The sequence below is a fragment of the Chiloscyllium punctatum genome, chromosome 38, assembly GCF_047496795.1.
Source record: "Chiloscyllium punctatum isolate Juve2018m chromosome 38, sChiPun1.3, whole genome shotgun sequence".
Lineage (NCBI taxonomy): Eukaryota > Metazoa > Chordata > Chondrichthyes > Orectolobiformes > Hemiscylliidae > Chiloscyllium > Chiloscyllium punctatum.
Window position 1 is genome coordinate 5,730,367 of NC_092776.1, and position 27,156 is coordinate 5,757,522.

The 27,156-nt window shown below is 42.7% G+C and overlaps 1 protein-coding gene across 4 annotated transcripts in view; it reads left to right on the forward strand.

Moving 5' to 3' along the window:
- The first annotated feature begins 528 nt into the window (after positions 1-528).
- pdzd7a (PDZ domain containing 7a) overlaps positions 529-27,156 on the forward strand; it is a 106,519-nt gene continuing 79,891 nt past the window's right edge. For 2 of the 4 annotated variants that reach the window (XM_072557073.1, XM_072557076.1), the window contains exons 1-7: positions 529-627; positions 4,402-4,785; positions 16,283-16,432; positions 16,710-16,884; positions 18,167-18,340; positions 21,866-22,013; positions 25,937-25,997. In XM_072557073.1, coding sequence (XP_072413174.1) covers positions 4,587-4,785; positions 16,283-16,432; positions 16,710-16,884; positions 18,167-18,340; positions 21,866-22,013; positions 25,937-25,997 — 907 coding nt within the window. In that variant the 5' untranslated portion in view covers positions 529-627; positions 4,402-4,586. Of the gene's footprint in view, positions 628-670; positions 733-4,401; positions 4,786-15,354; positions 15,418-16,282; positions 16,433-16,709; positions 16,885-18,166; positions 18,341-21,865; positions 22,014-25,936; positions 25,998-27,156 lie in introns of those variants that run through there. The other 2 variants (XM_072557074.1, XM_072557075.1) reach the window with 2 other exon arrangements.

Sequence of the window (27,156 nt, forward strand, 5' to 3'; positions counted from 1 at the left end):
TTGTGGGGAATGGGTGTTCCAGTGGGAGATTGGGGTTGACCTTGTTGGGGAATGGGTGCTCCATGGGGAGGTTGGTGTTGACCTTGTGGGGAATAGGTGCTCCATGGGGAGATTGGGGTTAACCTTGTGTGGAATGGGTGCTCCATGGGGAGGTTGGTGTTGACCTTGTGGGGATCGGGTGCTCCAGCGGGGAGACTGGGGATGACCTTGTGAGGAAGGGATGCTCCGGTGGGGAGATTGGGTTTGGCCTTGTCGGGAATTGGTGCTCCACTCGGAAATTAGGGCTGACCTTCTGGGGAATGGGTACTCCAGTGGTAGGATTGGCATTGACCTTGTGGGGAATAAGGTGCCCCTTGGGGACATCGGGGTTGACTTTGTGGGGAAATGTGCGCTCCACTGGGAGATTGGGGTGGGGAATGAGTTGATTGACAGCTCCACAGCCCAATGGGCAGCGTGCCGCGTTCTGCACCAGTGAGGAGAGTGGCTGTGTCCCCGGAGTGGGCGGGCTTTGTGCTGCTCCCGGGGAGTGGGGGGGGGGGGGGGATGGGAGGTTCCCGCCCGCCGCCCGTTAAACCGCCGCCCGTTAAACCGTCACTCCGTGTCCCCGACAGAAAACAACAACACCAGGTGAGCGAAAGTTTTCCCTTTACCGTCTTCCGCCGTCCCATTCCCAATCGGAGCAGTTTTCATTAACGCTGTATTCCCATCCCTCCTGGCGGGGAGCTGTCCAAGGTGAAGAGAACATGCTGGAAGCTTCTCTGGCGGCGCCATCCCCTGGTTACTGCCCCGGAGAGGAGTATCCTGAAGGCTGTCTTCACTCACTCACTCACTCACTCACCTCACTCACCCTCATGGTGACCTACTGTGTTTGTGGTTTTAACCTTTGTCTGGTTCTTTTTTTGTTTTATTTTGTTGCTGTTCACTGTGTTTGTTGTTGAATTTGTTTTATTCGTTATTGTTTACCTATTTTGTTGAATTTGTTGTCAATATTTGTTTTGTTGAATTTGCTGTTTACTGTGTTGTGTCGTTGAATTTGTTGTATTCATTATTGTTCAATTTATTCAATTTATTTATTCATTCTCCCCGTGTCTGCGTGGGTTTCCTCCGGGTGCTCCGGTTTCCTCCCACAGTCCAAAGATGTGCAGGTCAGGTGAATTGGCCATGCTAAATTGCCCATAGTGTTAGGCAAGGGGTAAATGTAGGGGTATGGGTGGGTTGAGCTTCGGCGGGGTGGTGTGGACTTGTTGGGCCGAAGGGCCTGTTTCCACACTGTAAGTAATCTAATTTTGTTGTATTTATTTACGTTAGTTTTTATTGTTGAATTTATTGTTTTCATTGCTGTTTATTGTGTTTTGTTGAATTTGTTTATTCATTTTTGTTTTACTTATTTTGTTGAATTTATTTTCATTATTGTATTTTGTTGAATTTGTTGTTTTTGTTATTGTTGCTTTTATTGTGTGTTGTTTTTGAATTTATTGTTTTTGTTGCTGTTTATTGTGTTTTTGTTCTTCTTGTTAAACCATTAGGAATAGGGGTAGGCCATTTGGCCCATCAACCCTACTCCTCCATTCTGTATGATTATGGCTCATCCAACGTTCCTCATGTCCACTTTCCGACCCTTTCCCTGTAACCCTTGATTCTCCTAATGGAATAAGAATCTATCTATCTCAGCCATAAACATACACAAGGACTCTGCCCCTGCAGCTCTCTCTCTTTCGGTGGCAAGATGCACAACCTTCAGAGAAGAAATTCCTCCTCATCTCAGTCTTAAATTGGTGCCCTTTTATTCTGAGACTGCACCCTCTGGTCCCAGACGCTCCAACAGGGGAAACATCCTCTCAGCATTTGTCAAGCCCCTCAAGAATCCTATATGTTTCAATGAGATCACGTCTCATTCTTCAAATTCCAACAAAAAGTTCCAATCTGTTCACCCTCTGCTCATAAGATAATCCCTCTGAAATAACTGTACAGATGCCAGTATTTTATCAACAAGTCACCCTTCATTTACTAGAATACAATACATTAACTGTGGCCAGCCAGCTCAGACTGAATCCTCAACTGAGGAGGTTCCTGTTGTTTTTTTCCTTTTTTTTATTTTTGCTTTAAACCCCCACATCACTACCTAACAGCAGTAGTGCTTATTTATTCCCCAGCAAGTATGTTGTGTTTATGTGCAAGTGTCAGACACAGTGAAAAACCAATGAGTGGGTCCTGCTTAAATTGGTCAGCCAAGGCTTTCCTGATTGGCCCAGGTTTACAATCCCAATCAAGAACCTCGTAGTCAACAAGGTTCCAATCACTTATCTCCATACTAGGGATCATCTTGGTGAACCTTCTCTGAACTGCCTTCAATTAAATTATATTTAACATAAAGGAAATTGCTCAGAAGTACACCAGATGTGGTTTCATAAACACGGCGTACATGTTGCAGTTGTTGTTAATTTTTGGTGTTTATTTTATTCGTTTTTTTTCTACCTCTTATCTCAGTCACTTCACTTGCCACCCCGAGCCCCACCTGGCATGTGCGGACTGGTTGTGGGGTTAGAGGGGCTGCTCTGACTCTGAGCATAGGTGAGAATGGGTGAAGATGACTTTTGCTTGCCATGTTACCTTGGCTACAGGGGAAATTGGTCATGATGTGGTAGTATTCCTACCTCTGGAGCAAGAGGCCTGGGTTCAAATGCCTGAGATGTGACATAATACATCTGAATTGAAATCTACCTCACCTGCCATGCAGATTACTATGTGTTGGTGCCATCTCCTCCAAAGGTTGACTACCACAGATCTCCATTTGTGTCTATCCTGTCCTGATGATGTTTTACAATATTCAACTCAATTCATCATTCACTTTCTGCTTTGCTTCCATGTTTTCCATTAATCTTCCCCTGCAATAGTTGTTTCTTTCCATGTCAACTCTGATGATGTGTTTGAAGTGCTTTATCTTGCTCTCCTTAATGTTGTGTACTAATTTCCTGTTCAGCCATTTCAATTCCTTCCTCATTTGTCTTTCTATCTGTGTAGAATATCTTTCTATACATTCAGTTTATCAAAAGACTCTTTGCTTGCTGTTCATGTCTCTAAGACATTTCACGCAGATGACAAATTCTATCATCTCAATACTATTTCCAAAAGATTCAAGTTCTCTTTCTTTGATGTTAATACAGCCTTCATTCTGACAAATTTGTTACATGCTCTTTTTAAACAAAAAGATAAATGTTCAGAATCTGTACCTTCAACATCTAGGATTTCTTTTGTTTAAATTGTGCAATGAACAGCTGCTCCAAAGGCTGGTGCTAAGCAGCTTTACCTGTAGTTCAGTAGATTGCGCTCTTGCCTCTGAATTGTAAAATTTTGAGTATAAGTCACACTTCAACAAGTATTCTTCCAAATGTGGAAATATGATCTGAGGCCCTTTGGGTGTTTATAAATAACACAGTCCTAGAAAAGTAGCTGTTCCTAATGCCCCAGCTAATACTTACTCCTCAATCAACATTACAGTAAACCTGCTTACCTTGTCATTATCTTATGGATGTTCGTGGGAGTTCCTGTACATAAATTAGCTGCTGTGTTTCCTACATTTTAATAGCAACTCCAGTTCAAAACTATTTAACTGGCTGAGGTATTTTGAGATGTCTGGGAGCTAGGGAAAATGCTATGTAAATGCAAGGTTTTTCTAGTCTATATCAAAAATATTTGCATACCCTTTCAGTCTGTAAGCAACAGTTTATTCTGACCTAGTGAAGGACGCATTGAAGCATTGTGAAGTAATGAATGAGTTAGAGTATAATCTAGTAAAGGTTGGGTTAACTCATGAACTAGTTAAGTTTGAATTCTCATATGATCCAGTAGAGGATGAGTTATATTTAGTAAAGGACAGGTTGAGTCATGGTTCAGTAGAGAATGAGTTACAGTGTGTCAGTATGATTTTTTGTTATCAAATATATATTTAGATTGATGTGAGTGATAGTTCTAATTCTGCGGTCATTTTAATCTTTATTTCAATAACAAATTTACTTAATACATTTCTTGCTATTATAATCTACAATAATCTGATTAGACAACAATATATTCAATTTTTGCTGTCTAGCAAGTAAATAAGTCGGGAATCAATGTTGGCACAATAACATCCCTGCCTCTTTCAGAATATTTACACTGCCTTTCTTATTTTAAAAAAAAAAGTATTTTCTTTGATTGGGTACAACATCCACCACTGTTTAACTTCAAAATAGAATTTGCCTCAAATTATATGTGCCTAAAATTGAACTCATCCTACATTTTCAGTTTTTCATCAAGTTTTGTAACATTCATGCAATTTAGTTCTAGTCCTGTGTCATCAGTTTAAATACAGAGAACTTTCATTTATTTGATTTAAAAATCATTTTTGACTTTTTCCATGCACAGTACTTTCAGGGGTCATCACTGAGGCAAAATGATGGAGAGTTTGACCAGCACTTGCTGCTACACAATGCTTGCTTCCGCTATATTTTTCTACGTGGTGTCACCAATTCATTGGAAGGAAGATGTAAGACAAAGATTCCTTTGTAAGATTTAAGACTTACACCGAATTATTGGGGCACGATACTGGCATGGCTTATTCATTTGACTCTGCAAGAAGGGAGATGACTGATTCTATACATGCCAGCAATCATGTTGGTGGTGCAAACACAGCAACAAAGTACCTGCTGAAGAAACAACACAAGCAGGTGAATGGACAGACCCGACAAACCCGATCTACCTCACCAATGGGCAGGGTGATCCTTATTACTGGTACTTCTCCAGTTGAAGGTAAGTGATCATAATGAAATCACAATAATTGAAAATTATCCAGTTTACAATTACTTTTAATTTGGATCAGGTTGCAGAGATGACAAGCAGGTTAACTGCTGTCAAAGCTTTCAACAATAATGCAATAAATTATAATTGTCCTTTATGTCTAGATTCTGAAAATTATACTCTGAAAATATGCTCCCTTTCCTAAATAAACTACTATCGATGCTGACAATCTGAAATAAACACAAAACATTTTAGGAATATGCAATAGACCTGACTGTTCTGTGTAGTTGAAATAGCAGCGCACATTTTACAAAGAACAACATAGCACAGCACAGCACAGGCGCTTCAGCCCTCTATGTTGTGCCGACCTTTTATCCTACTCCAAGATCAAATTAACCCTACATACATTTTAGTATCATCCACGTGCCTATCCAAGAGTCTCTTTAATATCCCTAATGTATCTCACTCTACTACCACCGCTGGCAGTGCATTCCATGCACCCACCACTCTCTGTGTAAAGAACCTACCTGACATCTCCCCTAAACTTTCCTCCGGTCACCATAAAATTATGCCCCTTGTGATAGCCATTTCCACTCTGGGAAAACATCTCTGGCTATGCACTCTATGTTTCTCATCACCTTGTACACCTCCATCAAGTCATTTCTCATCCTTCTTCGCTCCAATGAGAAAAGCCCTAGCTCCATCAATCTTTCTTCATAAGACATACCCTTTTATCAGAAATCTGCTAAATGTAAAATTTGACAAGTTTCATGAAAGGTGTCTCTTTCTGAGTCTTAATGATCTTTGTCACACTATTCTCCACAACTCACCTCATTGCACCTCAAGGGTGGGAGAAAGTGAGGTCTGCAGATGTTGGAGATCAGAGTTGAGAGTGCAGTGCTGGAAAAGCACAGCAGGTCAGGCAGCATCCGAGGAGCAGGAGAATCGACATTTCGGGCATAAGCCCTTCATCAGGAATTCACTTCAATGGTTCCTGCTTGTTTAATCACTCCTCCTTCAGAGATGGAAGTACTCGCCATTACCAGGGTCCCCAAGATTCCTGATGTTGGCACCATTTTTAAAACCCCCCAATGTTGCCCATCACCCTGCATGTAATGATAGGGAACTACAAGATGATGCTTCTCAGGGCACTTGATTGGGATGCCTGACACTTTGTCCAATACAAGGGCACAGTTAAGAATTAAATCGGACAGATTACCCATCCTTAACATCATCCCATCACAGAAGTCTGTCTAAAGGAGTGCTACTGTTTTCCTAATACTCAGTGTAACTGAACATCTTCTCATTGTTTACTTTTATATTCATATACTGGAAAGCCTTGAGCTTTTTATACACTTTCACTTTTATTCAGCAACTGCAAAAGTACAGAAAAAATAAGTAAGCAAAACTGCACATTTTGTTCTGGGAGCAGACAGAGACTGCTTGTGTTTTGAGCTGCACCAAATTGATAGTGATAGCCACATCCAGCTAACATTCATTGGAACTGGGTGTCAATTAAATCTTGCCTGGCGTTTTGCATGTAACCCTGTAGCACCTTATCATGCTGAAGGTGATGTTTCTCATACTCAATGTCCTCAACTTACTCCTCAGAAGACTGCAGCTTTGTGTCTACACTCACCCTCAGTCAGGATGTTGCTTAAGAGTCATCAGCTCTAGTTTCAGAAAGTAGCCCTTGTCTTCCAGTAACTATGCTTATAAGGCTTCTGGCTCTCTTGACAACTTAGTATATTTCTCTATACAATTCGACGTGGAGAATCTGACGAAGAGGGTCAAAGAATGCCTCTAAATGGACCTCTGACATAAGGATTTTGTTCAGATGAATTCATCCCAAGCCATGCCACACCAAATACAGTGGAAGTTGTAGGTGCTGTGTGATTACTAATACTTTGTTTCTCCAGCCTCATCCATCCCCAGTGTCACCCAAGGAAGGCTGCATGACTCATAAGATCATGTTGGTGAATAACAATAGTTCAAAGTGAGAGATCAGTTCTGTGTCCTTATGCAGTTTGAGATCCTGGACTGTTTTTGTGAATAGTGGCACCCAAGTGCCACTTTTAAGATTGCTTGTCATTACATATGTTTCACAGCATTGATAATCTTCAATCTGCAACGACCAGTAACATGGTCGAGATTGTTCGTGGGGAGGAGTTGGATCCCCTGAATGAAAACTGTCCTCCTTGACCTGACCGAGGAAAAATCCCCTTAGACTTTGATGCATTTCTATTTGGTTGATGCAAATGAAGTGTGTTTGCCACATATGCAACTAGTCCATAGTGAGATTGACGTCACATGATGCCATAAAGTAATAAGTCCACCCCCTTGACTGATCACTGCTAATAACCCTGGCAAGCTACGGAGATTTGCGCTATGCTAAACAGCAAGGTAAGACAGGACTGTGGACCTTTAAACTCTGGCTGAGGAGGCAAAGCACAAAAAGAGATACTGTGAGAGTCCAAAAAAATGCAAAGTGACTATGCACTAAGAGAGCAAACGAGAAGCCCTAAACTACACCCTAGTTCAATCAATGAGCTGGGGGTGCTTGTCCATAACCATAAAGTGTCCTGGCACCAGAATTACAATGAAAGGTGCTGGTGTTCTCCATTGTACAGCAACAAAGTGCAAAAGTGTATTATAGGTCGGTTGGAGATGTGCCATAAAGGTGCACCTGGTACATGTTTGATGCCAACTTTTGCGGTGGGGGCTTGCGAGCAATCACTGCCCATGGGGTGTGCACTGAGATGTTGGTGACTGCTGTTCAAGGTAGAGGCCTGGAAGAGAAAGTGACAAGCTGGAGTCACCAAGTTAGCATTCTGACTTTCATATCAGGAATTGTCACCATCTAGTTTCTCTCCAGTGGGTGGGAGAATGGGAAACTGCACATCAGAGGTGAGATCAGGTAATAATAATGGCATGCTAATGTTGGCAAATGTATGCAAACGGGCCTCTCGCTGCTCACTAGTGCGATTGTCATCCTATCATTCAACACTTGATTGGACAATTGGACTATATTTTTCTTGACATTAAGAATCTTATTTCTGCTGATTCTGCCTATTTCCCAAATGACTTGTCACTACCTATGCCATTCAGTGGTTAGGAAAGCTCTGCCCAGAGTCAATATTTTAGGTTTTGACCTGTCATTGGAACTGGAGACAGAATTAAACAGATCGGAAATCCTGCCACTCATAGTCATGGAGAAAGCTTTCCCTAGGAGAAAGTGAGGACTGCAGATGCTGGAGTACCAGAGTTGAAAAATGTGGTGCTGGAAAAACACAGCAGGCCAGGCAGCATCTGAGGAGCATGAGAATCGACGTTTCGGGCGTAAGCCCTTCTTCAGGAATGAGGCTGGTGTGCCAAGCGGACTGAAATAAAAGGTAGGGAGGAGGGAATTTGGGGGAGGGGCGCTGGGAATACGATAGGTGGAAGGAGGTGAGGGTGACGGTGATACCTCGGAGAGGGGGTGGGGACGGAGAGGTCAGGAAGAAGATTGCAAGTCAAGAGGGCGGTGCTGAATCTGAGGATTGGGACTGATAAGGAGGGGGGAGGGGAAATGAGGAAGCTGGAGAAATCTACATTCATCCCGTGTGGTTGGAGGGTTCCTAAGTGGAAGATGAGGCGCTCTTCCTCCAGGCGTCGTGTGGCCAGGGTCTGGCGATGGAGGAGGCCAAGGACCTGCATGTCCTTGACGGAGTGGGAGGGGGAGTTAAAATGTTCAGTCACGGGGCGGTTGGGTTGGTTGGTGCGGGTGTCCCAGAGGTGTTCCCTGAAACGTTCCGCAAGTAGGCGGCCTGTCACCCTAATGTAGAGGAGACCAAATCGGGTGCAGCGGCTACAGTAAATGATGTGTGTGGAGGTGCAGGTGAATTTGTGACGGATATAGAAGGATCCATTGGAGCCTTGGAGGGAGGTGTGGGTGCAAGTTTTGCACTTGCGGTTGCAGGGGAAGGTGCCGGGAGTGGAGGTTGGGTTGGTGGGGGATGTGGACCTGACGAGGGAGTCGTGGAGGGAGTGGTCTCTCCTGAATGCTGATGGGGGGGAGAGGGAAATATATCTCTGGTGGTGGGGTCTGTCTGGAGGTGGCGGAAATGACAGAGGATGATACGATGTATCTGGAGGTTGGTGGGGTGGAAGGTGAGGACCAGTGGGGTTCTGTCCAAGTGGCGATTGGAGGGATGGGGTTCAAGGGTGGAGGTGCGGGAAATGGAGGAGATGCGGTGGAAAGCGTCGTCGACCACGTCGGAGGGGAAATTGAGGTCTTTCCACGTCACATCTGCACCCAGGAGGACCATCCACCGCATCTGCACCCAGGAGGACCATCCACCGCATCTGCACCCAGGAGGACCATCCGCCGCATCTGCACCCAGGAGGACCAATTCCACTACTGAAACTCTGCCTCCGCTGCATCTGCTCCCAGGAGAACCAATTCCACTACCAAAGCTACCTAGATTACACTTCCTCCCACCCTTCCCCCTGTAAAAACACCATCCCATATTCCCTATTCCTCCCCCTCCGCCGCATCTGCTCCCAGGAGGACCAATTCCACTACTGAACAACTCAAATGGCCTCCTCCTTGAAAAATCGCAATTTCCACTCTGATGTGGTCGACAACGCTCTCCACCCATCTCCTCCATTTCCAGCACCTCCGCCCTTGAACCCTGCCTCTCCAATCGCCACCAGGACAGAACCCCACTGGTCCTTACCTTCCACCCCACCAACCTCCAGATACATCGTAATATCCTCCGTCATTCCCGCCACCTCCAGACAGACCCCACCACCAAGGATATATTTCCCTCTCCACCCCTATCAGCATTCAGGAGAGACCACTCCCTCTGTGACTCCCTCGTCAGGTCCACACTCCCCACCAACCCAACCTCCACTCCTGGCACCTTCCCCTGCAACCGCAAGAAGTGCAAAACTTGTGCCCACACCTCCCCCCTCACCTCCCTCCAAGGCCTCAATGGACCCAACCGCCCCGTGGCTGAACACTTTAGCTCCCCCTCCCATGTCCTTGGCCTCCTCCATTATCAGACCCTGGCCACACAACGCCTGGAGAAAGAGCGCCTCATCTTCCGCCTAGGAACCTTCCAACCACACGGGATGAATGTTGATTTCTCCAGCTTCCTCATTTCCCCTCCCCCCACCTTATCTCAGTCCCAACCCTCGGATTCAGCACCGCCCTCTTGACCTGCAATCTTCTTCCCGACCTGTCCGTACCCAACCCTTCTCCGGCCTATCACCCTCACCCTCACCTCCTTCCACCTATCGTATTCCCAGCGCCCCTCCCCCCTACCTTTTACCTCCGCCCGCTTGGCACACCAGCCTCATTCCTGAAGAAGGGCTTATGCCCGAAATGTCGATTCTCCTGCTCCTCAGATGCTGCCTGGCCTGCTGTGTTTTTCCAGCACTACATTTTTCAAGAAAGCTTTCCCTGCCAATGGTGGCTGCCATTCAGCACTTAGTGCTCAGATTTCTGCCCATCATTGGGGAAGAAGTTCTGCCTGAGAGCTGTTGACTAATTGGAAGCATAGCTATTTCAGCTGACAATTAAGAGCCATTCACATTGTTATGGGCCCAAGGTTCCATAAAGGCAGAGCAGGTAAGTGTGTCACATTTCCTTCCCCAAACGGCATAAGTATACAGTGGTATAAGTATGACAATTATCATGATCATCATTACTGACAGCAGCTTGTACTCCAGATTTATTAATTGAATTTGAATTCCGTTAGCTATTAAGGTGAGATTTGAACCCATGACCCCAGAGTAATAGGTTTTGGATTCCAGATTACAAGTGTAGTGACATTATCACTACACCAATTTAAAGTTATAGAGTAATAGAGATGTACAAAATGGAAAGAAACCCTTCAATCCAACTTGTCCATGCCAACCAGATATCTGAAATTAATCCAGTCCCATTTGGTCCATATCCCTCTAAACTCTTCCCATTCATATATCTATCCAGACGCCTTTTAAATATTGTAATTGTACCAGTCTCCATCACTTCCTCTGGCAGTTCATACCACACACCCACCACCCTTTGTGTGAAAACGTTGCCTCTTATGGCCCTTTTAAATCTTTCTCCTACACCTTAAACCTATGTCTATTAGTTCTAAACTCCCCTACCCTGGAGAAAATACCTTGTCTATTCAACCCATCCATGCCCCTCATGTTGTTATAAACTTCTGTAGTACCACCCGTCAGCCTCCAACACTCAAGGAAAAGTAGCCCCAGCCTATTCAGCGTCTCCCTTTAGCTGGAACCCTTCAACCTTTGCAACATCATTATACAGTATATCTTTTCTGAACTCTTTCAATTTTCCCAGGAATGAAAGGCTTAACATATGAGGAATGTTTGAGGATTCTGGGACTATCCTCGATGGAGTTTAGAAGTATGAGAGGGGATCTGATTGAAATTTCAAGAATACTGAATGGCCTAGACAGAGTGGAAGATGGGAAGATGTTTCCATTGGTAGGAGAGATGAAGACCTGAGGGGACATCCTTAGAGTAAGGGGAAGACTGGTTAAAATAGATTAGATTTCCTATAGCATGGAAACAGGCCCTTCAGCCCAAACGAACCTCCAAAGAGTAGACCCATTTTCCTCTGACTAAAGCACCTAACACTATGGGCAATTTACCATGGACAATTCACCTAACCTGCACATCTTTGGACTGTGGGAGGAAACTCAGGCAGACACAGGGAGAATGTGTAAACTCCACACAGACAGTTGTCCGAAGCTGGAATCGAACCTGGGACCCTGGTGCTGTGAGGCAGCAGTGTTAACCACTGAGCCACCATGATAGAGATAAGGAGAAACTTCTTCAGCCAGAGAGTGGCTGAATTGCCACAGAACACTGTGGAGGCCAGGTCATTGAATATATTTAAAACAGAGATAGATATGTTCTTGATTGCCAAGGAGATCAAAGGTTATGGGGAAAGAACAGGTCAGACCTATCAACCATGACTGAATAGCGGAGCAGACTCAATGGGCTGAAGGGCCTAATTTCTGCTGCTATGTCTTATGTTTTAACATCTTTCCTATAGTAGGGAGACCAGAATTGAATGCAATATTTCAAAAGTGGCCTGATCAGTCCTGTACAGCCACAACAGGACCTCACAACAGGACCTGTGGATAGAGCTTCGAAACACTAAGGGTAAAAAGACCCTCATGGGAGTCATCTACAGGCCCCCAAACAGTAGTCTGGATGTTGGAGGTAAGTTGAATCAGGAGCTGAAATTGGCTTGTCGCAAAGATGTTACTACAGTTGTTATGGGGGATTTTAACATGCAGGTAGACTGGGAGAATCAGGATGGTATCGGGCCTCAAGAAAGAGACTTTGTGGAGTGCCTCAGAGATGGATTTTTAGTGCAGCTGGTGCTGGAGCCGACCAGGGATAAGGCAATTCTGGATCTGGTATTGTGTAACGAACCAGAATTGGTCAGTGACCTCGAAGTGAAGGAGCCATTGGGAAGTAGTGACCATAATACAATAAGCTTCAATCTGCAATTTGAGAGGGAGTGGGTACAATCTGAAGTGACAATATTTCAGTTGAATAAAGGGAAATATGGAGCTATGAGGGAGCAACTGGCCAAAGTTCAATGGTTTAATACCTTAACAGGGAAGACCGTGGAGGAACAATGGCAGATATTTCTGTGTATAATGCAGAAGATGCAGGATCAGTTCATTCCTAAAAGGAAGAAAGATCCCAGGAGGAGACATGGGCGGCCGTGGCTGACAAGGGAAGTAAAGAAACATATAAGGTTAAAAGAGAAAAAGTATAACTTAGCGAAGATAAGCGGGAAAACGGAGGACTGGGAAGCTTTTAAAGAACAACAGAGGATTAGTAAGAAGGAAATACGCAGAGAAAAAATGAGGTACGAAGGTAAACTGGCCAAGAATATAAAGGAGGATAGTAAAAGCTTTTTTAGGTATGTCCAAGGCAGAAAAATGGTTAGGACAAAAATTGGGCCCTTGAAGACAGAAGCAGGGGAATATATTACTGGGAACGAAGAAATGGCAGAGGAATTAAATGGGTACTTCAGATCTGTGTTCACTGGGGAAGACACAAGCAATCTCCCTGAGGTAACAGTGGCTGAAGGACCTGAACTTAAGGGAATTTCTATTTGCCAGGATTTGGTGTTGGAGAGACTGTTAGGTCTGAAGGTTGATAAGTCTCCGGGACCTGATGGCCTGCATCCCAGGGTACTGAAGGAGGTGGCTCGGGAAATCGTGGATGCACTGGTGATTATTTTCCAGAGTTCAATAGAATCGGGGTTGGTTCCTGAGGATTGGAGGGCGGCTAATGTTGTGCCACTTTTTAAGAAGGGTGGGCGGGAGAAAGCAGGAAATTATAGACCAGTTAGTCTGACCTCAGTGGTGGGAAAGATGCTGGAGTCTATTATAAAGGATGAAATTACGGCACATCTGGATAATAGTAACAGGATAGGACAGAGTCAGCATGGATTTATGAAGGGGAAATCATGCTTGACTAATCTTCTTGAATTTTTTGAGGATGTAACTCGGAAGATGGACGAGGGAGATCCAGTGGATGTAGTGTACCTGGACTTTCAGAAAGCTTTTGATAAAGTCCCACACAAGAGGTTAGTGAGTAAAATTAGGGCGCACGGGATTGGGGGCAAAGTACTAGATTGGATAGAGAATTGGTTGGCTAATAGGAAACAAAGGGTAGTGATTAACGGCTCCATTTCGAAATGGCAGGCAGTGACCAGTGGGGTACCGCAGGGATCCGTGCTGGGACCGCAGCTTTTTACAATATATGTAAATGATATAGAAGATGGTATCAGCAATAACATTAGCAAATTTGCTGATGACACAAAGCTAGGTGGTAGGGTGAAATGTGATGAGGATGTTAGGGGATTACAGGGTGACCTGGACAAGTTAGGTGAGTGGGCAGATGCATGGCAGATGCAGTTTAATGTGGATAAATGTCTGGTTATCCACTTTGGTGGCAAGAACAGGAAGGCAGATTACTACCTCAATGGTATCAAATTAGGTAAAGGGGCTGTTCAGAGAGATCTGGGTGTTCTTGTACACCAGTCAATGAAGGCAAGCATGCAGGTACAGCAGGTCGTGAAGAAGGCTAATAGCATGCTGGCCTTCGTAACAAGAGGGATTGAGTATAGAAGCAAAGAGGTGCTTCTGCAGCTGTACAGGGCCCTGGTGAGACCACACCTGGAGTACTGTGTACAGTTCTGGTCTCCAAATTTGAGGAAAGACATTCTGGCTATTGAGGGAGTGCAGCGTAGGTTCACGAGGTCAATTCCTGGAATGGCAGGATTGCCTTACACGGAAAGACTGAAGCGACTGGGCTTGTATACCCTTGAGTTTAGAAGACTGAGAGGGGATCTGATTGAAACGTATAGGCTTATGAAAGGATTGGACACTCTGGCAGGAGGGAACATATTTCCGTTGATGGGGGAGTGCCGAACCAGAGGACACAACTTAAAAATACGGGGTAGACCATTTAGGACAGAGATGAGGAGAAACTACTTCACACAGAGAGTGGTGGCTGTGTGGAATGCTCTGCCCCAGAGGGCAGTGGAGGCCCAGTCTCTGGATTCTTTTAAGAAAGAATTGGATAGAGCTCTTAAAGATAGTGGAGTCAAGGGGTATGGAGATAAGGCTGGAACAGGATACTAATTAGGAATGATCAGCCATGATCATATTGAATGGCGGTGCAGGCTCGAAGGGCAGAATGGCCTACTCCTGCATCTATTGTCTATTGTCTATTGTCTATTGTCTTTACTCAATGCACTGACCAGTAAAGGCAAACGTGCCACTAAAGAAGGATTACACTTGATACGCCGACTTCCCCACCTCCTGATGCTGCCTAGCTTGCTGTGTTCTTCCAGCCCCCTGCTTGTTTACCTTGGATTCCAGCGTCTGCAGTTTTTTTTTCTCTTCTTCACTACCCTGTCGACCTGCGACTCCACTTTCAAGGAACTATGAACCTGCACTCCAACGTCTCTTTGTTCAGCAACACTTCCCCAGGACATTGCCATTAAGTGTCTAGGTCTTGCCTTGATCTGCCCTACCAAAATGTAGCACCCCATTTATCTAGATTGGATTCCATCTGCCACTCCTCAGCCCATTGACACTTCTGATCAATGACCCATTGTATGCTGAGACAACCTTCTTGGCTATCCACTGCACCACCAATTTTGGTGTCATCTGCAAACCTACTAACACTTTCTCCTATATTCACATCCAAATCATTCATATAAATGACAAAATGCAGTAGACCCAGCACTGATCTTTGTAGCATGCCACTGGTCACAGGCCTCTGGTCTCCCCTTAAACTGTCACAGATTGGTGGGGTGGGAAGGGTTGTGGTTCCTTGATTAAGAAAGAAGGAAGACTTACTTGAAGTGCCATTGTGGAAGCTTACATGTCAGAACAAATATGGCAGAAAAACCAATGTGGAAGAATGGAGTTACTTACATGATACAGGATATGAGGAAATTTAGTCAACGTAACTGTGGAAGTTGGTGGACTCATTTGAATGTTAGCAGACTATTTTAATTCACCACCTTGCTATTCTGCTTACAGATGGCAAATCTCCTGTGTTAGATGGAAGGTTGCCATGCAAAAGGGACAGGATCACAGTGAGGTATAAGAAATTTTACAGTTCATTGTGTCTGCATGGTCATCAAGTATTCATCTATTCTTATCCCATTGTCCAGCACTTGGCCTGGAGCTTTGTGGTGTTTCAGATGTACATCTAAATAGTTTTTAAATGTCTTGAAGGTTCCGGTCTCTACCTTCCTGCTCTTTACATTAAAACTGTTTCCCCTTGTGAGTACCTGAGAAGTAGAGCAAGGTGTCACAGAGGGAATAGTCCCCTCATAATACTGAAAGTGGGGGGGTTGGTGATGGGGGGAAAGGAAGATAGGTTTGGTGGTGGCATCATGCTGGAGGTTGTGGAAATTATTTGTCGAATATAGAGACCAGTGGAGTGGAACACACAAAACAAGGGGAACCCTATCGTGGTTTTCAGAGGGACAGTAAGGCATAAGAGCAGAAGTGTGGAAAATGTGACAGACACAGTTGATTCCCTCAGTCAGCCTAAAGTTTATGCTCAGGTCTTGGGATGTGGCTGGAATTCACAATCTTCTGACACAGTTGTGATATAATTCAAAAAATAAGCTGAGCTGGGCACTTTGGTAATTAAATTAATATTAAAGTTTGGAGCATCTCTCATGCTGATTTGAAGGACATTATACCATGATTTCAGAATTTCAATTTAATCACTATCCGTGCACTCGTTCACAGCAGGAATGTAAAGTGGGGGCTTTCCCTGCTTTTAAGTTAATGTAAGAACTGTAAGAGAGGTTAATTCGTTTACAGCTTTTTCTCATTTGATTTCTTCTCACTCACTTCAGAGAGGTACCTGACCTTCAGCTGTTATCTTGAGATTCAAATAGAGATCAAATTAATGCAATGAAACATATTGAGTTCTGCTAATATTTCCCCAGCTGGTACTGAAGAATACAATTCAGCTGAGGCGATCCACACCATCACAGTGGGGAAAAGTCTTGATGGGAAGTTGGGATTCAGTGTCCGTGGGGGTTCTGAACATGGTCTTGGAATATTTGTGAGCAGAATAGAAGAAGGAAGTGCAGCTGGTAAGTCATGACTTTAACATATTTAAACAAGAATTCCGAACTTATTTTCCATTAATTTAAATGTATTTTTGGCTTGAAACTGAAGGACAAAAGTTGTACATTGTACATCTTGTCCTTTAAAAATATTACCATTCCTTTATCTCATCCTTCTTTCCAAGATCTGCTTGTATCTGAAAGAAAGAACTTGATGTTATAAGCAAATATTATAATACAATTATGAGCAGTGAAACTTTCACAGGTTATCAATTATTTTATTTTTGCTTTGTTTATCTGCTAGAGCAAAGTGGGCTCTGCGTAGGTGATAAAATTATGGAAGTTAATGGAATTAGTTTAGAGAATATCACCATGGGAAGTGCTGTCACTGTGCTCACTGGAAGCCATCACCTACATTTGATAGTAAGACGCTTGGGGAAAGTTCCAGGGATCAAGTTTTCTCGAGAACTGACCACATGGTAAGTAAGTAGCGTGGATGAATAACAGGAAGTTAAACACTTTTTTTTAATGGTGCTCTGAGCTTGAACATTTGTGACTGACACTTTGGAGTACTTAGAGCAAATTCTAGCACAACTGGAAATTTTAATATGTTAAAGGTGGAAGAGGCAGATATCATATGATGTATACTTGATGCTGTCACTTGAATTCTAAAAGGTCCTATGGTCAAATTTCTCTTGCTGTTATGATCTAAGCTGATATTACTACTGGACTAGTCAGATCCCAGACTGATTGATATGGCTTGATAGATTATAGTTTGTTTCCTTTTAGTTAACATGGTGGTCTTTCACTGAAACACAAGTGCATAATACTGAGATTTGGTTTTAGCAACAAAATAGAAGTTTATTAATCCAAAGAAATGAGGATGGAATAGAACAAACCAAGCTGTTTGCATATAATACCATTTGTAAGATTTCAACACACATACAAATTAAAATCCAATCAATCAGAATGCCATCACTTTAAAGTACTTAAACACCAAAAAGAATTCCCTTCTCTATCATATCTATAAGTTTGACTTGAATGTTTCTTCCAAACAACTCCGGTCTTGAATTTTCAAACTAAATCCTTGCACTGTGGTAATCTATTTCCTAATTGTACTGAACTCACTCCTTTCTCCAGGGAAAAATGTTGTTGCATCAAACTTCAGACAGGCCTTCTGGGAATGTCACAAAAATAAAAAACATAATTTTTTTAATTCTCCTAAACCAAAGGCAAGCAGCAGCAGAAACAGAAATTGCTGGTAGAGAAACTCAGCAGGTCTGGTAGTATCTGTGGAGAAAAAGCAGAGTTAACATTTTGGATCCAGTGATCCTTCTTTAGAACAAAGATTGTGTTAGCATTAGCCCTCATACTGGCTACAATGACACATAGGGCTGACGATGACTTACTTCTCAGATACAAAGGCAAAGATTGGCCTGGACTGAGAGCACCCTGACTGTGGCCAAGCCGCTGGATTGATCTCAGAGGCTACCCTTGACTTACTGTGTTGGCATCTCCTGAGTGTGGACTTGTTGGGTCGAAGGGCCTGTTTCCACACTGGAGGAATTCTATGGACAAAAAGGAATTCTATACATCCTGTGAACAAAGTTTTAAAAAGTTGCACCAGATATCTCTTTCTGTGGTGCAATTTTGCATAAAATTTGTGTCACATCCAAATATTTCAATGTATTTACTGCATATGAAATTATGTTAATGCATCACTGCCCATGTATATCTAAAAATTCTGCTTTCTTCCATTAGGGTTGACACTGTAACAAGAAGGATAATAGCAGAAAAAAATCAGATATCTGCAGACAGTGTATCTGAGGATGGAGCCAGGAGAATCATCCATCTTTACACTAGTTCAGATGATGTGTGTCTAGGTTTTAATATCAGAGGTGGAAAGGAATTTGGTTTGGGAATATATGTGTCCAGGTAAGGTCCACGTTTCTATTGACAGCATAGATTCAAAATTAATCAGCATGGTAATCTTGCTGGGTATTGAAGTGTGACGAGTGAAGTCTCATGGTCCTTATTCTTTATTTTGAAAAAACGAACACCTAGCTGATAAATTGCGAAGGGTCATGATATTGAGATATATCGTGATCTATGCCTTTTTTTTGTTGTATACAAAATCCATTGATTTTAAACTTTTTGATGCCTGTTTTAAAATAATGCAAGAAATAATTTACACAACCACATAACTTTCAACAGAATAATGTATTGTTGGAAATATACCCTTATGTGCTTTCAAGGGGTCAACTATGCAAAAAATCAACAGAGCGATAGGTAAGCAAATAGTAAACTAATTTCAAAAAGGCTTTTCAGTGAGGCCAACAAAAATATTTGCAGGTTCTAATTAATCATGTTGAAAATATGTACATAGACTTCTTGTGAAGAGGGAAATGCTGTAAATCTGGTCATGCAAATGACTGCACAAAATTAGAACAAACTGGGACTGTTTGCAATGAAATTTGCTTGTCACAAAGAGAGTAGTTTTATGTTTCAACACAATTTCATATTTTTTCAGAGGATGAGCATCATTTTGCTTTGATATTTGAATGTAAATAAATAATAGTGCTTTTTTCTTCAATGTTACACAGAGATTAAATTGATTAACAGCCTAAGTCGACAATAGAGTCAAAATTAGAGTGGTGCTGGAAAAGCATAGCAGGTCAGGCAGCATCCGAAGAGCAGGAAAGTCAACACTTTGGGCAAAAGCCATTCATCAGAAATGAGGCTGGGAGCCTTTGGGGTGGAGAGATAAATGGGAGGTGGGAGGGCTGAGGGGAAGGTAACTGAGAGTGCAATAGGTGGATGGAGGTGGGGGTGAGGGTGATAGGTCAGAGAGGAGGGTGGAGCAGATAGGTGGGAAGGAAAATGGACACATTTTCTACAAGCCCACCGACTCCCACAGCTACCTGGATTACACTGCCTGCTGCAAAAATGCTATCCCTTATTCCCAATTCCTCCGTCTCTATGATCAGATGATCTCCTTCAAAGACCACAGTTTCCCCTCCCAAGTGGTTGATGATGCCCTCCAGTGCATCTCACCTAAATGCCGCACCTCTGTCCTCTAACCCCACCCCTCCCGCAACAATGGCAGAACCCCCCGGACATCACCTTCCACCCCACCAACCTCTGCATTCATTGCATACATTGCATCATCCTCCGCTATTTCTGCCACCTACAAATGGACTCCACCCCTCACCACATATATTTCCCTCACCACTTCTATCCACCTTCCATAAAGACCGTTCTCTCCATGACTACCTGGTCAGGTCCATGCCCCCAATAACCCACCCACCCACCCCAGCACCTTCCCCTGCCACCACAGGAATTGTAAAACCTGCTCCCACACCTCCACCACCAACCTCCCTCACCTCCATCCAAGGCCCCAAAGGAGCCTTCCACATCCATCAAAGATTCACCTGCTCTTGCACACATCATTTACTGTATCCGTTGCTCCCGATGCAATTTCCTCTACACGAGGGAGACTGGACGCCTACTTGCAGAGCGCTTCAGAGAACATCTCCGGGACACATGCACCAACCAACCCCACTGCCCCATGGCTGAACATCTCCATTCCACCTCTCACTCTGCCGAGGACATGCAGGTCCTGGGTCTCCTCCATCACCACTCCCTTACCACCTGATGCCTGGAGGAAGAATGCCTCATCTTCCAACCCGTGACCCTCCAACCCCATGGCATCAATGTGGACTTCACCAGTCTCCTCATTTCCCTTCCCCCCCGCCCCCCCCCCCCCCCCCCCCACCTTATCCCAGTTCCAACCTTTGTTGTGGAGAAAATACAGAGAACCACCAGGAGACACAGAGAGTTCTTCAAGAAGTAGGTCTTTTATTTGCAAACAAAAAACCATGACACTGTATGCCCACGAACCTCAGGGTCTGTGGAGTTTTTTTTTATCATGTTTCTGTTAGCTTATCAACATGTCCAACTATATTAGTCAAAGTACTTCACTCTAGCTACACAATAAACCAGTGATGTTAATTCCCATTATCTCTTTAGTTGTACATTTTACTTAATGTTATTCTAATGTCACAGTTAGATTTTTTTTGCTAACTGTGCTACAGTGGTCTTTCCATTCCAGACTAGCCTGTCATGATAGATATTTAGCTATTCCATCTGTTACAATAGTCTCCTGTCTCAAGCTGACTCTACTAACTATTAATTAGATATTTTAATGTCATGTTCCAAATATCTATTGTCCCAATCCTGTCATAAAACAGTTAGCAGAGAAACTTGCTTTATTATTTGTGTTAGGTAAAAACAATGACTGCAGATGCTGGAAACCAGATTCTGGATTAGTGGTGCTGGAAGAGCACAGCAGTTCAGGCAGCATCCAAGTAGCTTCGAAATCAACGTTTCGGGCAAAAGCCCTTCATCAGGATTGATGAAGGGCTTTCGCCCGAACCCCCCCGCCCAGCCCTATCCCCTTCCCATTTGTCTCTCCACCCAAGGCTCCCAGCCACATTCCTGATGAAGGGCTTTTGCCCGAAACGCCAATTTTACCTGCTTCACGGATGCTGCCTGACCTGCTGTGCTTTTCCTACACCACTCTAATCTCGACTTTGATCTCCAGCATCTGCAGTCCTCACTTTCGCCTAAGTCTACAGCAGGCTGATAGTGAATCGGCTGTCCATTTTACATTGCATAAAACTTATTTTTAGGTTGAAGTCAATGAAAAAGAAATTAGATCAAGTTTGCCACCAGCCTGCTTTGCACTATGTGTTTTAACCAGTTTCAATTGCCCCCTCCATCTACCGCCCTTGTCTCTCAAAGCTGCATGGTGCCCATCTGAGCAATATTCTTAAAAGGACTGCTTGTGAATAAACAGGCTGCGAATGAGAAATTTCAAAGGAGACATTGTCATCACGTCTCTTTTTTTTTCTGCACAGTGTCTTGAAAAATGATGTGGAGCACCTTTAAGTCTGGGGCCAGTTACCTACGTGAATGCTTCAAAAATATTTTTATTTCCTACCAACCTTTAACCTCCCTTTACCTCCTCTTGAGACTTATAACTTCTTTCCAGGCTTTCGTCCTGTTGGTACAGGAACTTTTTATTTGTCTTTATCTGTGAACTGAAATGGTGGGTGTCACAGGCCGTTCAAATGTAAGATGCAATACTCCTGATTTCAATTCCCACCCAATTTTATCATTGATGGTAGCAAGAAGTGTACATTAATGTGTATTTCCAGCAGTAATTGCTGGATAAGTATCAGAAGTAGACATCTTGTCTGTTTTCTCCTTCATGATCTAAAGGTATCACAGGCACTTGTAGTTATTCACTATTACCTGACCAACAATCATAAATTGAGTACATCCAGACTTTGTGGAGTAAATTATCAGCTAAACATCACAAATGCTCCAATTGCTTGCGTCTCTTTGTTTCCTGTTTTTTTGAATGCCTTTGTATTAAGGATAATTATTTATTGGTAGAGTTGATCCTGGAGGACTAGCAGAACAGAATGGCATTAAAGTTGGTGACCAGATACTGGCAGCCAATGGAATAAGCTTTGAGAAAATTACCCACAGTAAGGCAGTAGAAATCCTGAAGAGTTACACACATGTGATGCTGACAGTTAAGGTAATCATAAATATAACACTGTATCTGCAATGCATAGCAATATTGTCATGCAGAATTGAATTTTAATTTCCAGAACATCATTTTAAACATTTCTAAAGTGTAAATAGATTTCTGTAGGAAATATTTTCTTTTCATGTTAACATTGGGATTTGGCAAGTTGCATTAGTTTCACTAAATTCTGGTGTTCATCAGATAATGAGGTATTAAACTGATCTGTTTGTATACAATAGACTAACATCTGGAAAAGAAAAGTGTGACAGTAATTTGCTGATTTAGAGTACTCTTTGTGTATAGTTTACATTTAAATAATTGTTAGAATTTATACTGTGTAGTGAATACTCTAACAATATAGTGCAAATCACAAAATGAGTACACTATTTCATAAATCATGTAGCTGTATCATTTTGCTGTTAAAGAGTTACAGAAGGTAATTATACCCTTGAGGTCACAACAATTGACAGTACTTTCATCTGATAATGTATCAGTGAAAATAACAGATGGTAACATGCAGAAGATTTCACAAATCTGGAAGCTTTGATTCGCTGTGCTGAATGTCTTCCAAATCTACTTAATAATCTGATATACAACAGTGAAACCAAAACACAAACTGTCTGGGAAACAGAAAGGAACATGAAATATAAAGGATTGAAGTAGGAATATTCAGTCAGATCATTGAACCTGCTCTGCCATTCAGTGGCTGTATTCCCAGTCCTTGTCCTTCTCAATGGTAGTGGTTGTGTGTTTGGAGGGTGCTGTCAAAGGAGGATTAGTGAATTTCAGTGTATCTTGTAGATAGTAAATACTGCTGCTCCTGAGCAATCACTGGTGGAGGGAGTGGAGGTTTGTGCATGGTTTGCTAGTCATGCAGGCTGCTTTGTTCTGGATGATGACATGTTGAATGTTCCAGAGTGTTGTTGGAGCTGCCCTCACTCAGGCAAGTGAGGAGTATTCCATCACACTCCTGACATGTGCCTTGTAAATGGTGGACAGGCTTTGGGGAGTCAGAAGGTGAGTTACTGATTGTAGAATTACTAGCCGCTGATCTGCTCTTGTAGCCACTGTATTTATATGGTGCGTCCAGTTGAGTTTCTGGTCAGTGGTAACCCCAGAATGTTGATATTGGGAGATTTAATAATGGCAATAGAATTTAATATCAAGGGGCAATAGTCAGATTATAGAACATAGAACATAGAACATAGAACAATACAGCACAGAACAGGCCCTTCGGCCCACGATGTTGTGCCGAACTTCTAACCTAGATTAAGCACCCATCCATGTACCTATCCAAATGCCGCTTAAAGGTCGCCAATGATTCTGACGATTACCAGCCAATGATTATGGCTGGTATGTGGTAAACATCTGCAAACTTACCAACCATGCTTCCTCTATTCTTATCCAAATCGTTTATAAAATTGACAAACAATGGTGAACCCAAATCCAGTCCCTGTGGAACATCACTGGTCACAGGCCTCCAGTCTGAACAACAACCCTCCACTCTGAACAACAACCCTCCACTACTACTGTCTGTCTCCTACTGTCAAACCAATTTTGTATTCAATTAGTCAGCTTTCCCTAGATCTCATGTGATCTAACTTTGCTAACCAGTGATGCTAACACTATCGAATGTCAAGGGACGGTGGTTAGATTGTCTCCTATTGGAGATAGTAATTGCCTGGCATTTATGCAGCATAAATGTTACTTGCCATTTGTCAGCTCAAGGCTGGATATTGTCCAGATCTTGTTGCATTTAAACGTGGACTGCTTTAGTATCAGAGGAGTCACAAATTATGTTGAACGTTGTGCAATCATCAGCAAACTTCTCTACTTCTGTTTTTGCTACCAAAGCTCACATTTATGCACAATTTCCTTTATCTGTCATGTTTTTGCCCATTCACTCAACCTGTCCAAATCACACTGGAGTACCTCTGCGTCCTCTTAACAGTTGACCCTCCCGTCCAACTTTGTGTCACCTACAAACTTGGAGATATTGCATTTAGTTCCATCATCTAAATCATTAATATATATTGTGAATAGCTAGGGTCCATGCACTGATCCTTGCAGTACCCCACTAGTCACTGATTGCCACTTGGAAAAAAGTCTATTTATTCTACCATTTCATGTCAGTCAACCAGTTCTCTATCCATGTCAGTACATTACCCCAATCACGTGCTATAATTTTACATGCTAATCTCTTTTGTAGGACTTTATCAAAAACTTTCTGAAAGTCTAAGTAAACCACATCCACTGGCTCTCTGTATTACTTACATGCTTGAAAGATTTCAGTAGATTTATCAAGCATGATCTCCCTTTTATAAAACCATGCCATCTCTGTCCAATCCTCCCACTGTTTTCCAAGTGCTCTGCTAACACATATTTTACAATGGACTCTAGCATTTTACCCACTGCTGATGTTAGGCTTAATAGTCTGTAATTATCTATTTTCTCTCTACCTCTTTTATTTCATAATGGGGTTATATTAGCTTCCCTCCAACCCAAGGAACTATTCCAGAGTCAAAAGAATCTTGAAAGATGACCACCAATGCACCAATTATTTCTAGAGTCACCTCCTTAATTACTCTGGGTTGTAGAAGATTGGATCTTGGGGATTTATTATCCTTTAACCCCATCAATTTCCCCAACACATTTCCCTACTGAAACTGATTTCCTTCACTTCCTCTCTCTCACTAGACCCTGTGAGCTCAAACACCTTTAGATGTTACCTGTGCCCGCCTTTGTAAAGAAGGAACTGAAATAAGTAGTTCATTGGTCTGACATCTTTTTACTCCTCATTATAATTTCTCCTGTTTCTGACTGGAACAGAGAAGAGGAGTTTGTTTGGGAAATCTGGAAGCACTGGCTTCCCAGATATCCTGGGAAAATTAACAATGGTACACCTTCTGAATTTCTTCATGAGATTTTCTGCCTAGCAACCCATCTAATTGGTAGGCTCGGGATTGTCTAACATTGAGTAGGAAAGCTGGCCAACGATTAGAGAGGAAGGAGGTGTAAAAGAAGAGATGGTGCTACATGAAGAGTTCATGGTTGGGACAGAAAGTCAGGGAAGAGGGGTAGAGCGGAAGAGATTATGGAAAGTATTCACTGTTGTGAAGTAGTGGTTGTGATCAACTGTGTTTATAATCAGAAGGAAGAGATCATAGTCTGTGGAGAAGGTGAGGGTGATAACGATGATCGACAAAGATCATGGGGTTAGATTTTTGAGGCTAAAAGATTGCTGGAGGGAATGTTCTGGGTGGCAGGGAGATATGTGTTGTTGGAGACCGTGGACGTGGGCTGTCAGCTAGTTCTGGGTTGTGAAACAGGTAAATCTTCTGGGCTTGCAGGAAATACAGGAGCCTACTCTAGCCCAAATCATTCTGTCCATTTTCATGTCCTTTTCCATGTCAAGTTTACTGAGGCCTCAAAAACCTGGTTGAAACTTGTAGAAAATAAAGTCCTGTGAAACTGCATCATGCAGCCTCAAAAGAGTTTTCAGACTGATCCTCCTTCTGGATTTGTCTGCCTAAAATAAGTTCGCAGAGCTGAAACATTAATTGTTTCTAACTTCTCAAACCTGGCATTTCCACTATTCAATCAGAAATATATGTGTGGTTCCAAAACAAAATGAAGGTTAAATATTGCTGAATTCAAACTAGCTTGAAGAGCTGAGGATATCCATGCAGTATAAGTACAGAGAGGATTACACTGTCTACAAGAATGATTTTGAATATTCTAGATGTTAAAAAATTTCCAGATGATTTGTATTTGCAGCAGTACGGTGCACTGTTGCCACATAATGTGCCCTATATACCTTCTCAGCTGTGAAGTGTGCTTCAGGAAATTTATTATTTAGCAGGTTCTCGGGTCAAATTCTCTTCCAAATACACTTTCATGAAATCACTGATATACGTGATGTCTTTGCTCAGGAAATTGGTAAATATCCTGCATACAAGGAAATGGTGGCCGAATACAGCTGGTTAACTAAATGTAAGTACAGAATAGAACTCTGAATAAGTATTAGCAAAGTATTGTGGATGCTGGAAATCTGAATCAAATGCAGAATATGCTGCAGAAACTCAGCAGATCTGGCAGCACATATGGAGAGAAACAGAATTAATGTTTTCGGTCTGATATGACACTTCTTCAGTATCCTGCTGTCCTGAAGAAGTCCCATCAGACACAGAAATTTGTTTCTCTGTCCAAAGACACTGCCAGACCTGCAGATTTTCTCCAGAATTTTCTGTGTTTCACTCAATAAATATTACTATCTAGTACCTTGTATGAGTTTTCTGGTATGATAAACAAAACCACTTTCAATCATATTTTATTGTGTCACATTCCTCAAATCAAAAACTGTAAGAGTTAAGGTATATTTTCTCTTTGTAAATTTGGCAAGTATGTATTTTATTAAATTATCATTATAAATCATTTACAATTTTAAAAAAAAATTCCTTCAACCAAAATCCCTGAGACTAGATTTTATGTGCCCATGCAAACATGCTTTTGGTGGGGAGGGTACATAAACAAGGGTGATGCCCAGCCCACCATCTTTGCATTTGCCTGCAAGCTCACTTTCTGATCACACTAAGTAGATCAGCACCAAAACCTGCAGTCTGCTGTCATATTTAAATAAATAATTAACTGTCACTTGAACTTGTTGCTAAGCCAGTTGGCTGCCCACATCACAACGCAGCTGATGTGAGCATGAGTTGGCAACACTTTTTCTTAATGTTTTTTTAAATGGTGGGAAGGAAGTGGGGATGCTATCTTGGCAGGGTTGGGGGAATACCCTTTCTGCAACATGGCACATGGAAAGATAGTAGCCCTCTTCTCTCCTACCTGCTAGTCCCCGAAACCAAACTCCCCGCACCTCTACTATATCTCCCTGCTTGACTAAAGCCTCCCTGCCTAATGGCTTGACTTAATCACTCCAGGATCCATTGGTCTGTCTTAATGCTTCCTCGTGTGATTCCATTGCCATTTGCCACTAGGTCAGAAGTATCTTTATTATAGTCATTAATATAGATTTTAAATAGCTGAAGCTTGAACACTGATTCTTGTGGCATGTTTATCCCTCTGCTCTTATTCTGGTCTTTTAACTAATCCAATTCCCATACTTATATATTACCCCCAAGTCCACAAGCCC